Raw genomic sequence first — 13,537 nt, 5'->3', positions numbered from 1 at the left:
ACCATTTGTGTGCTGAAGATCACAAACTAATTACAAGGCAACTGCTTGTCTTACTACTTTTGTAGAAAAAAAGGCCGCACTCAAAGAACACGTAACTTCTAAGGGGGGTAAGGAAGGTGCTAACTTGAAGTAAGGTAAGTTCTGTTCTTGATGTCATTTACACAGAATTTTTACCACTTTTTTTTCAGAGAATTTTCACTTTGAGCAATACTTTACATTGTATAAATAGCGCACAGCAGTTTTAACTGTTGCGTGTTAATTTTTGGAAACTGTGAGGATTTTTTCCCAACTGAATCAGCCCTAAATGCTTAGCGGTATATATCGCAGAGTGGAGTTTAGATTGCCCCACTTTGGATTACTGCACCATTCTTAATGCTAGGACTTTTGTTTCCAAGAATTCACATAAGAACAGGCTCTGGCACGTGCACTGGATCTGGACTGCAATACAAGGTGCACCTCAGGATGAGTAACGAATGTATTTATATGCACTATTGCTTTTACTTATAGCAGGGTATATGTTCATTTTGTTTCTGTCTTAGGGTTTGTCTCCAGTTCATTTTTTTTCCTCTGCATTTGACAGCTGATTTAATCATCTGTCATGTGCCTCTAACAGCCACAGGTGGAGCTCCGTCCAAGGCTGCTATCCTGTTAAATTCTGCTGTTTACTCTCTGAGAGCGGTATTTAACTCACATCGGGATAGGGCATGTCGTTCCATGCTCTCATTGGGGTGCCCGTAGCATGATCACTGGGTGCCGATGGTTTGTTATGATTGCTGATGACTCCCATGGCTGTCACTTCAAAATTCCTGTGAAAGCCAGCCCGTGGCTTGCATTTACAAGAGATCATGATTTTCTCTATACAGCAATCATACAATTGCATCTTCAAGTCCCCTAAGAGGACTATTAAATTCAGTAAAAAGTGAAAAAAGTTTTTTAAAATTTTTATTTTAACCCCTTAATCCCATATGACGTACTATCCCGTCCAGGTGACCTGGGACTTAATTCCCACTGACGGGATAGTACGTCATATGCGATCGGCCGCGCTCACGGGGGGAGCGCGGCCGATCGCGGCCGGGTGTCAGCTGCCTATCGCAGCTGACATCCGGCACTATGTGCCAGGAGCGGTCACGGACCGCTCCCGGCACATTAACCCCCGGCACACCGCGATCAAAGATGATCGCGGTGTGCCGGCGGTGCAGGGAAGCATCGCGCAGGGAGGGGGCTCCCTGCGGGCTTCCCTGAGACGATCGGTACACGGTGATGTACTCACCGTGTACCGAGCGTCTTCTCCCTGCAGTCCCCGGATCCAAAATGGCCGCCGGGCTGCATCCTGCAGGGAGCACTTCCGGGTCAGGATCAGGCTGCAGCTCTAATCCTGCCCGGCTGTATGTCAGATCACCGATCTAACAGAGTGCTGTGCACACTGTCAGATCGGTGATCTGTGATGTCCCCCCCCTGGGACAAAGTGAAAAAGTAAAAAAAAAAATTTCCACACGTGTAAAAAAACAAAAAAAATAATAAAAAAAAAAAAATTCCTAAATTAAAGAAGAAAAAAAAATATTATTCCCATAAATACATTTCTTTATCTAAAAAAAAAACAAAAAAACAATAAAAGTACACATATTTAGTATCGCCGCGTCCGTAACGACCCGACCTATAAAACTGGCCCACTAGTTAACCCCTTCAGTGAACACCGTAAAAAAAAAAAGAGCCAAAAAAACAACGCTTTATTATCATAACGCTGAACAAAAAGTGGAATAACACGCGATCAAAAAGACGGATATAAATAAACATGGTACCTCTGAAAACGTCATCTTGTCCCGCAAAAAACGAGCCGCCATATAGCATCATAACCAAAAAAATAAAAAAGTTATAGTCCTTATAAAGCGATGCCAAAATAATTATTTTTTTCTATAAAATAGCTTTTATCGTATAAAAGCGCCAAAACATAAAAAAAATGATATAAATGAGGTATCGCTGTAATCGTACTGACCCGAAGAATAAAACTGCTTCATCAATTTTACCAAATGCGGGGGGCGTGGCCTGAGAGTCCATGTGAGCGGACGTGCGGCTGTGAGCTCCCGCCGCTGTACATACCAAAATCCTGCAGAGCTGCTGCTGTTTGGTCCCTGTGGGGGCTTATCGGTGCGGGGAGACTTGCAAAGCCCGGTGGCGCTGAGCGGTAGCGCTTAAACCGGCGAGAATGACAAGGAGACGGCAGAAGGACGCGGGAGCCGGGGAGGCAGGCGCAATCCAAGATGGCGCCGACACAAGGGAAAAGGCAGACAAGGAGAACGCCGCATGCAGAAAGCGTATGGAGGTAGCGGCAAAGCTCCAGCAGTTTGCGAGAGCGGAGGCCGCAGAGGAGGGAGCCGGAGCTGAGACCGAAGAGGAGGAGGAGGAGGAGAGCCCAGCAGGAGAACATGAGGTACAACAGGGGAGAAAGGAGAGTAAAATGGCGGTGGCAGAAGGGGGACCCGAGGAAATGGCGCCAGAAGCTGAGCCTACCCTAAGAGACGTTTTTGCGCTGGTTTCTTCATGTAAACAGTCTCTGACCTTACAGATACAGGAGGTTAAGGGGGACACAGCCCAGATAAACGCAGCCATGCAGAAGATTGACAAACGTGTGGGGGAGGTAGAGGAGAGAGTGAGCACTGCAGAAGACCATATAGTACAGCTGCAAAAAGCAGAGAAAAAGTTCACTCAAGCAATAGCTGAATTGGCGGCAAAAAATGAGGACCTTGAGAACAGGTCCAGAAGAAACAATATTCGCATAGTGGGCATCCCTGAAAAAGCTGAAGGGAGGAATCCAACGGAGTATATTGAAAAATGGTTTTTAGAGATATTTGGAGATACGGCGCTAACAAAAGTGTTCGCGGTAGAAAGAGCGCATAGGGTCCCGCCGAAACCACCTGTCCCTGGAGCGAATCCCCGTACCATGCTCGCCAAAATTCTAAATTATAGAGACAGAGATATTATCCTGAGGAAGGCCAGAGACATGACGGATCTGACAGTTGAAGGCCAAAAGATTGCTATCTACCCGGACTATTCTACTCTGGTGCAGAGACAACGGATGATGTTCACGGGTATAAAGAGACGGCTGAAGGAGTTGGGAGTGCAGTATTCCATGACGTTTCCAGCAAGACTGAGGGTGGTGGCGTTTGATAAAATTCATTTTTTTCAGAAGCCGGAGGAAGCTACCCAGTGGATTGACATTAATGCTAAAAAGCTTAAAGGAAAAGGAGACTGAAACTGTGGGAAGAGTCTTATTTGGGTTACTTATTTGTCAGGGGGCATAGAGTCATGTGATTGACAAACCAAGGGGTACAGGTGGCGAAGAAGGGAGCTGGATTATATTCAGTTAAAGTTAATGGGATGGTATAATCGTTGTTGGGAAGGAGGGAGGAAGGGTATGCGGCATACTTTAAGTGTATGTAGGTTTCTTGCGTGTGTAAATAATTCTATGTTTAAAATCTGTTGAGATGTTATTTTTCAAAATGTCTGAAATCCTGTTATGTACAGTGGTGGGAGGAGGGTTGGGAAGGTAATGCCAAACGGAGTGTTCGCTATGGGCGATGATGCCCCACTCTTGGAGAGAGGTGGAATGGTTAGATGTGAGGGGGGATGGGTGGGAGGGGGAGTTGGGAGGGGGGGGGAGGGTAGTTAGACAGCTCGTGCTCAAAAATGATGATACTTTTAGTAAAGATGAGTCAAGTGATGGGGACCCGTTTTAAGATTTTGAGCTGGAATGTGAGAGGCCTAGGGGAGAAATCCAGACGTGCCGCGTGTTTGCAATATGCAAGAGATCAACGGGCCTCAATGATATGCTTGCTGGAGACACATTTGGTAAGGGAGAAGGTGGATGTCCTGAATAGACGGTGGATTCAGAAGGGTTATCATTCTACCTTCTCCACGTATGCAAGAGGAGTCTCAATCTTGGTTCCAGCGGGAGTTCAGTATGAGGAGGTGAAGGTATATGTGGATGTGGATGGGCAGTACGTACTAATACGGTGTATACTGTATGGAGTGATGTTGTGTGTTGCCGCGATGTATATTCCGCCTCCCTACTCTAGCAGGAAAATTAGAGAAGTAATGGAGCGAGTGGAAAGATGGGGGCCAACACCGTTAATAATTATCGGAGATCTAAACAACATCTGTGATGACTACTGGGACAAAAATAAAAATACTCAGAATAGGTCGGAGGGACACATAACAACATTTGGCACCTATATACAGGAGATAGGTATGATTGATCTTTGGAGGGTTAGACATATTGGAGAGAGAGGGTACTCATGTTATTCACCGGCGCATGCCACGCTCTCTAGGATTGATATGGCTCTGGGTAACAGGATTTTGGACACGTTGGTTGGGGAGGTGAGATATCTGTCAAGGGCCCTGTCGGACCATAGTCCAATTGAAGTGGAGGTTAGATTGGAGGGGGCACGGTCGACAAGTGGGAGAGAATGGAAGATTCATCCCAATTGGTTACAGAGTATTGAGTTGGAAAGTATAGGACGGGAGGTGGCGGAATTCTTTCTCTTAAATGATGGAAGCACTGATGCTCTTACAATCTGGGATGCAATGAAGGCGTATCTGAGGGGACTACTGTTTAGGGACATTAGTAGGTGTAAGCGGAGGACGAGGGAGGCAGAAAAAGCGGCAGTTGAGGAGTTGAAGGAAGCAGAAGATGGGATGGCCACACTGGGATCCCCTGAGGCAGAGAAAAGGATGAAAAGCGCACAAAATCATTTGGAAAAGATTCTGTTAGGCAAAGCTGAGAGGAAGCGGGATTTCCAAAGGGTTTTGTTTTATCAGGAGGGAGAAACAGTGGGACATATGCTGTCGGTAGTGGCTGCTGCTCAGAGAGGTTCTTCATATATACATTCTTTGGACTCTGCAAGTGGAGGTAGAATAACGGAAACGCCTGAAATCTTGAGGGCCTTCGCGGACTTCTATGCAGATTTGTATTCCTCCCGGGTTGGTGAATCGGTCGAGGACACTCTAACTTTCTTGGAGGGTCTGGATCTGCCGAGACTGAATGAGGCAGATAGGGAGAGCCTTGAGGCCCCTATCACTGAGGAGGAATTGAGTCAGGCATTGATGTCTATGGCTAATGGGAAGGCGCCTGGGGTCGATGGGCTACCCGCTGAGATCTATAAAGGGTTGGCAGAAGTGTTGATTCCTAGATTAAAAATGGTACTGGAGGAAGCTAGGTCCTGTGGGTGTTTGCCAGCCTCTATGAGAGAGGCCATAATAGTGGTTATTCCAAAGAAGGATAAGGACTTGGGGAAACCGGAGTCGTACCGCCCAATTTCTTTACTAACAATTGATGTCAAGCTTTTGGCCAAGGTGTTGGCTCTCCGACTCTCTAGTGTTATTGCGAGTCTGGTGCATTCGAACCAATCTGGCTTTATGCCTGACAGATCCACGGCGATCAATTTGCGCAGGTTGTATGTAAATTTGCAGGTAGAGTCTGATAACGGTGGTCGTAGAGTGATTGTATCGCTGGATGCACATAAGGCGTTTGACAGCGTCGAATGGGGATACCTCTGGCAGGTGCTGGAATGTATGGGGTTTGGTCCGCAGTTTGTGGCCTGGATACAGCTGCTGTATTCATCACCGTCGGCTAGAAGTAGAGTGAACGGGGAGCTGTCTCGACCTATAGGGCTGGCTAGGGGTACTAGGCAGGGATGCCCGCTCTCACCCCTCCTGTTCGCGCTGGCTGTAGAACCTCTTGCCGCTAAGATTCGGCAGTCTGATAGGGTCCCTGGGTTTAGGTATGGGAAAATAGAGGAAAAAATAGCGCTATACGCGGATGATGTTTTGCTGTTCCTGGCGGATCCAGACGATTCACTAAGAGGGGCCATTGAAATTGTTGAGAGATTTGGTGCTGTGTCAGGATTGACAATTAATTGGGATAAGTCGGTTCTTTTTAGGGTGGATGACGTAGGTGAGAATGTAAGTGAGGATGTGGGTGATGAAAGGCTACAGGTGGTTTCCAAATTTAAATACCTTGGAATATATGTCTCAGTGCCAATTACGGAGTACCTACAAAGAAATTTGGCTCCTGTTATGGGGATACTCAAGGCGAAGGTAGATGCCTGGAATAAATTACATCTATCGGTCGTCGGTAGAGTAAACCTTATTAAAATGGTCCTGATGCCTAAAATCCTATATGTTTTACATAACGCACCAATTTGGATCCCTAGGGGGAAGTTCAGGCAGATTAATGCCCTCTTTAGAAGTTTGATATGGGGTAGACAATATCCACGTATTAGCCTGGAGACGCTTCAGCGACCTAAGGAGGATGGTGGTTTGGCTTTGCCCAACCCGGAAATATACTTCCTTGCGGCCCAGAGCCAGCATTTGAAGGGCTGGGCGCGAGGGGCGTCATCCAGTGCAGTACAACATCTAATGGAAGAGGTGACGGACCGACGACCGATGGTCAGGTGTTTGGAGGATGGCTCTTTGGGCGCTTTGGGGAAAGTATACCCAACCCTGTTCCTGATTCGAAAATTATGGAATAGACTAAGGCAGATTCGTGGGGTTACAGGGTTGACTAAATTCACACCGATATGGTCTAATAACAATTTAAAGGAATTTGAGGCTTTGGGAGGACTGATGGAATGGCAGAATAAGGGAATTTGCTTTGTTCACCAGATAATCCAGCGGCAGGCATTGAGGTCCTTTTCTCAATTGCAGGTAGAATTTGGGCTGCGATCCACAGGGGTATATCAGTATGCGCAGATGAGACATGCCTTTAGAGCTCAGAAGAAGAAGGTGGATTTCAGAATTCAGGATGATATTGTGTTGGAGTATGTGTGTGGTGACGGGACTACAAGGGGAGTTATTTCCACCCTGTATAAGGACCTTATGCACACGTTTTTACTAGATTTCCCTATAAAGGCGAGAGCTAAGTGGGAGAGGGACGTAGGACCGATGGAAAATGAAACCTGGGAATCGGTGATGGAGTGGATTCCGCGACTATCCTTGAGTGAACCATATAGACTCTCGCAGTTATATATTCTGCATAGAGTATATAAATCTCCGGAAGTGCTATACAGAGCGGGATTGCGTGCCAATTCTGAGTGTCCGAGGTGTACGAGTGAGAATGCTGGAATATATCACATGATGTGGACGTGTCCTAGGCTGGCTGCTTTTTGGGTGGTGGTTTTGAGCCGGGTTGAAGCAGCGTATAAGTGTAGAGTTCTTAGAGACCCGATGGTATGCGTGCTGGGATATGTGGAAGAAATTGGAGTTGATAATATTTGGAAGGTTGCAATTGCTAGGCTACTCTACATGGCAAGGAAAGTGATAGCACGAAATTGGATTAATGTGGAACCACCTGCGAGAAGGGAATTTCTCCAATATGTTCAAAATGGTTTAAAATTGGAAAAGGGGGTGTACAAAAAAAGGGGGAAAATAGATATGTATAATAAGATGTGGTCTCCTTGGCTTGAATTGGAATGAGGAGTATAGACGTCGAGTTTCTTAAGATCTGGATTAGGATAAACTACACGAGGCAGATAACGCCTCAGTGGGGTATAGATTGGGAATGAGCTGTCTTAGGGGGGTGGGGGGTAGTTGGGGTAATGTTGGGGTGTATTGAAATAAGAAAACGTGCATGTGATATAATGCAATGTAAATGACATCCGGATGTTCTTTATTTTGTTAATAAAAATTTATTTAAATAAAAAAAAATTTTTTTTACCAAACGCGGAACGGTATAAACGCCTCCCCCAAAAGAAATTCATGAATAGCTGGTTTTTGGTCATTCTGCCTCACAAAAAATCGGAATAAAAAGCGATCAAAAACTGTCACGTGTCCGAAAATGTAACCGATAAAAACGTCAACTCGTCCCGCAAAAAACAAGACCTCACATGACTCTGTGGACCAAAATATGGAAAAATTATAGGTCTCAAAATGTGGAGACGCAAAAACTTTTTTGCTATAAAAAGCGTCTTTTAGTGTGTGACGGCTGCCAATCATAAAAATCCGATATAAAAAACGCTATAAAAGTAAATCAAACCCTCCTTCATCACCCCCTTAGTTAGTCTAGGTTCACATTGCGTTAATGGGTTAACGCTAACGGACAGCGTTGCACGGCGAAAATGTCACAATTAACGCCGTGCAACGGGTCCGTTAGCACACCCGTTGACAGCAATGTGATTTTCGGGTGTAGCGCATCGCTAGAGCGTGCCATTTTCGGCTCACGCTAGCAAGGTGCCGTTCTTTTGTGGCGCGCCTCGGACGCTGCTTGCAGCGTCCGCAGCGCGCCCGAGGTCCGATCCCCGATCTTCCAGAGCGGGGACGTTAATGCGACCACTAAACACGACACCTAAAAAGACATTGCGTTAGCGCAATCCGCTAGCGCTAAACGGATTTTCCTAACGCAATGTGAACCTAGCCTTAGGGAAAAATAATAAAATTAAAAAAAATGTATTTATTTCCATTTTCCCATTAGGGTTAGGGCTAGGGTTAGGATTACATTTACGGTTGGGATTAGGGTTGGGATTAGAATTAGGGGTGTGTCAGGGTTAGGTGTGTGGTTAGGGTTACAGTTGGGATTAGGGTTAGGGGTGCGTTTGGATTAGGGTTTCATTTATAATTGGGGGGTTTCCACTGTTTAGGCACATCAGGGGCTCTCCAAACGCGACATGGCGTCCGATCTCAATTCCAGCCAATTCTGTATTGAAAAAGTAAAACAGTGCTCCTTCACTTCCGAGCTCTCCCGTGCGCCCAAACAGGGGTTTACCCCAACATATGGGGTATCATCGTACTCGAGACAAATTGGACAACAACTTTTTGGGTCCAAGTTCTCTTGTTATCCTTGGGAAAATAAAAATTTGGGGGGCTAAAAATCATTTTTGTGGGGAAAAAAAAAAGGATTTTTTATTTTCACGGCTCTGCGTTGTAAACTGTAGTGAAACACTTGGGGGTTCAAAGTTTTCACAACACATCTAGATAAGTTCCTTGGGAGGTCTAGTTTCCAATATGAGGTCACTTGTGGGGGGTTTGTACTGTTTGGGTACATCAGGGGCTCTGCAAATGCAGCATGACGCCTGCAGACCAATCCATCTAAGTCTGCATTCCAAATGGCGCTCCTTCCCTTCCGAGCTCTGCCATGCGCCCAAACAGTGGTTCCCCCCCCCCACATATTGGGTATCGGCGTACTCAGGACAAATTGGACAACAACTTTTGGGGTCCAATTTATTCTGTTACCCTTGTGAAAATACAAAACTGGGGGCTAAAAAATAATTTTTGCGAAAAAAAAAAAAAATTATTTTAACGGCTCTGCGTTATAAACTGTAGTGAAACACTTGGAGGTTCAAAGCTCTCAAAACACCTCTAGATAAGTTCCTTAGGGGGTCTAGTTTCCAAAATGGTGTCACTTGTGGGGGGTTTTTAATGTTTAGGCACATCAGGGGCTCTCCAAACCAACATGGCGTCCCATCTTAATTCCAGTCAATTTTGCATTGAAAAGTCAAATGGCGCTCCTTCCCTTCCGAGCTCTGCTATGCGCCCAAAAAGTGGTTTACCCCCACATATGGGGTATCGTCGCACTCAGGACAAATTGCACAACAACTTTTGTGGTCTAATTTCTTCTTTTACCCTTGGGAAAATAAAAAATTGGGGGCGAAAAGATCATTTTTGTGAAAAAATATGATTTTTTATTTTTACGGCTCTGCATTATAAACTTCTGTGAAGCACTTGTTGGGTCAAAGTGCTCACCACACCTCTAGATAAGTTCCTTAAGGCAGGGGTCCCCAACTCCAGTCCTCAAGGCCCACCAACATGTCATGTTTTCATGATTTCCTTAGTCTTGCCCAGGTAATAATTGCATCACCTGTGCAATGCAAAGGAAATCCTGAAAACATGACCTGTTGGTGGGCCTTGAGGACTGGAGTTGGGGACCCCTGCCTTAAGGGGTCTACTTTCCAAAACGGTGTCACTTGTGGGGATTTCAATGTTTAGGCACATCAGGGGCTCTCCAAACGCAACATGGCATCCCATTTCAATTCCAGTCAATTTTGCATTGAAAAGTAAAATGGCGCTCCTTTCCTTCCGAGCTCTGCCATGTGCCCAAACAGTGGTTTACCCCCACATATGGGGTATCAGCATACTCAGTACAGATTGTACAACAACGTTTGGCATCCATTTCATCCTGTTACCCTTGGTAAAATAAAACAAATTGGAGCTGAAATAAATTTTGTGTGAAAAAAAGTTAAATATTCATTTTTATTTAAACATTCCAAAAATTCCTGTGAAACCCCTGAAGGGTTAATAAACTTCTTGAATGTGGTTTTGAGCACCTTGAGGGGTGCAGTTTTTAGAATGGTGTCACACTTGGTTATTTTCTATCATATAGACCCCTCAAAATGACTTCAAATGAGATGTGGTCCCTAAAAAAAAAAAATGGTGTTGTAAAAATGAGAAATTGCTGGTCAACTTTTAACCCTTATAACTCCCTAACAAAAAAAAATTTTGGTTCCAAAATTGTGCTGATGTAAAGTAGACATGTGGGAAATGTTACTTATTAAGTATTTTGCGTGACATATCTCTGTGATTTAAGGGCATAAAAATTTAAAGTTGGAAAATTGCGAAATTTTCTAAATTTTTGCCAAATTTCCGTTTTTCACAAATAAACGCAAGTTATATCGAATAAATGTTACCACTAAAATGAAGTACAATATGTCACGAGAAAACAATGTCAGAATCGCCAAGATCCGTTGAAGCGTTCCAGAGTTATAACCTCTTAAAGGGACAGTGGTCAGAATTGTAAAAATTGGCCCGGTCATTAACGTGCAAACCACCCTCGGGGCTTAAGGGGTTAAATCACTCCATTTTTACCCTATTGAAAATAATGCAATTTAAAAAATACACATTTGGTATCACTGCGTTCGTAAAAATGTCCAATCCGTCAAAATAAATTAATTGAATCGATAAACTGCGTAAAGATAAAAAAAAATATTACAGTTTTTGGCCAACGTTGCAATAATTGGTTATCAAAACATCATGCCATGTCATGAAGGGGGGTTAAATGGTAAAAACCTGACAGATTCCCTTTAATGCATGTAACAGAATCATGGCATTTTCTCTGATGGAGAAGTCAGAGAAGTCATCTGCTCTTTATATTGTGATTTGTATAAAGAATGCAGTATATACAACTCGCTTAACAAAATAAAGCTGCAGATAATGGAAACGTTTTATTTATTTTTTGTTTTTTAATTTACAGAATTCGTAAACCACCACAGCTTGCTGAAGAAGAACAAGAAAGACGGGCTTTACTTATTAAAAAATGGTCCCGTAGTAAGCAGCAAGAACATGATGAAGAACAAAAGGGGATTACATGTCTCTTAGAGTCTCAAAGGAAAGCTCTGGAAGAATTGCGCCTGGAGTCAGAGGAGCTCTACAATGCTGCTATCCGTTGTGATACAGGAATGTTACCTATGGAAAATCCCGGACCATGTAATACTCCCCCAAACTCCAACTACAATCCGCCTGATGGGAAGTACAATGATATAACCAAAGTGTACACCCAACAATGAGGGAACAATTGTGGTGTGACTGTTCTTGAAGGATAATGAAATTTGGCACTTTTCTAAATGGAACACTGGACACTGAGTTCTGTGCCGATTTTTAATGTAAAGGTGTACATGTTAGTTCTACAAATAAAATCTGCCAATCACTATAGTGAATATGGTTGTAATAACTTTTCACCACTGACCAAGGGTTGTCTGCTATTGCAAATCAGCCCCATTTTTATTATTATTATTATTTATATAGCACCATTGATTCCATGGTGCTGTACATGAGAAGGGGTTAAATACAAATTACAGACATCACTTAAAGTAAGCAAACTAACAATTAGACTGATACAGAGGGGCGAGGACCCTGCCCTGGCGGGCTTACATTCTACAGGATGGTGGGGATGGAGACAATAGGTGGAGGGTTGCAGGAGCTCCGGTGTTGGTGAAGGCGGTAGCTTCGGTAGTGGTGAGGAGGCAGCGGGGTCAGTGCAGGCTATAGGCTTTCCTGAAGAGGTGGGTTTTCAGGTTCCATCTGAAGGATCTGAATGTGGTTGATAGTCGGACGTGTTAGGGCAAAGAATTCCAGAGGATGGGGGATATTCGGGAGAAGTCTTGGAGGCGGGTGAAGAGCGAATAAGTGTGGAGGAGAGGAGGTGGTCTTGGGAGGACCAGAGATTACGTGAGGGAAGATATTGGGAGATTAGTTCAGAGATATATGGAGAAGACAGGTATGGATGGCTTTGTAGGTCAGTATTAGTAATTTGAACAGGATACGTTGAGGGAATGGGAGCCAGTGAAGAGATTTGCAGGGGGGAAGCGAAGGCGAGAGATGAATTAGTCGGGCAGCAGAGTTAAGGATGAACTGGAGAGGTGCAAGGGTGTTAGCAGGGAGGCCACAGAAAAGAATGTTGCAGTAGTCAAGGCGGGAGATGATGAGGGCATGCACAACAATTTTAGTAGATTGATGATTGAGGAAAGGACGGATTCTGGAGATATTTTTGAGCTGGAGGCGACAGGAGGTGGAAAGAGCTTGGATGTGCGGTTTGAAGGACAGGGCAGAGTCAAGGGTTACTCCGAAGCAGCAGACTTCCAGTACGGGGGAAAGCGTGATGTCCTTTACTGCGCTAGGTCAGGTAAGGAAGATCTATGAGATGGAGGAAAGATGATGAGTTCATACTTGTCCACATTGAGTTTGAGGAAGCGAGAGGAGGAGGATATGGCTGATACACTTCGGGATTCTGGACAGCAGGGAGGTGACGTATGGGCCAGAAAGGTAGATCTGAGTGTCATCAGCATAAAGGTGGTACTGGAATTCATGAGACTTGGAGTCGTCCCAGGCCGAGTGTATAGATTGAGAAGAGTAGCGGTCCTAGAACAGAGCCTTGGGGGACTCCAACAGAGAGAGGGTGGGATGAGGAGGTAGTGTGGGAGACGCTGAATGTGCGGTTGGAAAGGTATGAGGAGATCCAGGATAAGGTGAGGTCTTTGATGCCAAAAGAGGAGAGGATGTGTAGTAGGAGGCAGTGGTCAACTGTGTCGAAAGCAGAGGACGGGTCTAGGAGGAAGAGTACAGAGTATTGTCCGTTAGCTTTGACTGTAAGTAGTTCGTTAGTGATTTTGGTCAGGGCTGTCTCAGTTTAGTGATGGAGGCGGCAACCAGATTGTAGATTGTCAAAGAGCAAGTTAGATGAGAGGTGGGAGGAAAGTTCAGTATGGACATGGTGCTCCAGGAGATTGTAAGCGAATGGGAGCAGTGATATTGGGCGATAGCTGGACATAGTTGTTGGATCGAGGGTTGGCTTTTTAAGGATAGTTGTGATTGTGGCATGTTTGAAAGCAGAAGGGAAGGTGCCAGAAGTTAGTGATAGGTTGAAGAGGTGGGCTAGGGATGGGATAGGAGTGGAGGTGGGATGGGATGGGGTAGAGCGCACGGGTGGTGAGGTGCGATTTGGAGAGGAGGCAATTAAGCCCCCTTCAGTGATGTTGGATAGGGAAGTTATGGGGTT

General features: G+C 44.9%; 1 protein-coding gene across 2 annotated transcripts in view; it reads left to right on the top strand.

The window, feature by feature from the left end:
- Positions 1 to 11,692, top strand: part of MRPL40 (mitochondrial ribosomal protein L40) — a 49,352-nt gene extending 37,660 nt beyond the window's left edge. For both annotated transcript variants that reach the window (XM_069756541.1, XM_069756548.1), the window contains exon 4: positions 11,237 to 11,692. In XM_069756541.1, the coding sequence (XP_069612642.1) occupies positions 11,237 to 11,549 (313 nt within the window). In that variant the 3' untranslated portion in view covers positions 11,550 to 11,692. The remainder of the gene's footprint in view (positions 1 to 11,236) is intronic.
- The last annotated feature ends 1,845 nt before the right edge of the window (positions 11,693 to 13,537 follow it).

Source organism: Ranitomeya imitator, chromosome 1 (assembly GCF_032444005.1).
Source record: "Ranitomeya imitator isolate aRanImi1 chromosome 1, aRanImi1.pri, whole genome shotgun sequence".
In the NCBI taxonomy this organism is placed as follows: domain Eukaryota; kingdom Metazoa; phylum Chordata; class Amphibia; order Anura; family Dendrobatidae; genus Ranitomeya; species Ranitomeya imitator.
The sequence above is the reverse complement of the archived record's forward strand: the minus strand, read 5'-3'. Positions and strand labels throughout refer to the sequence as shown.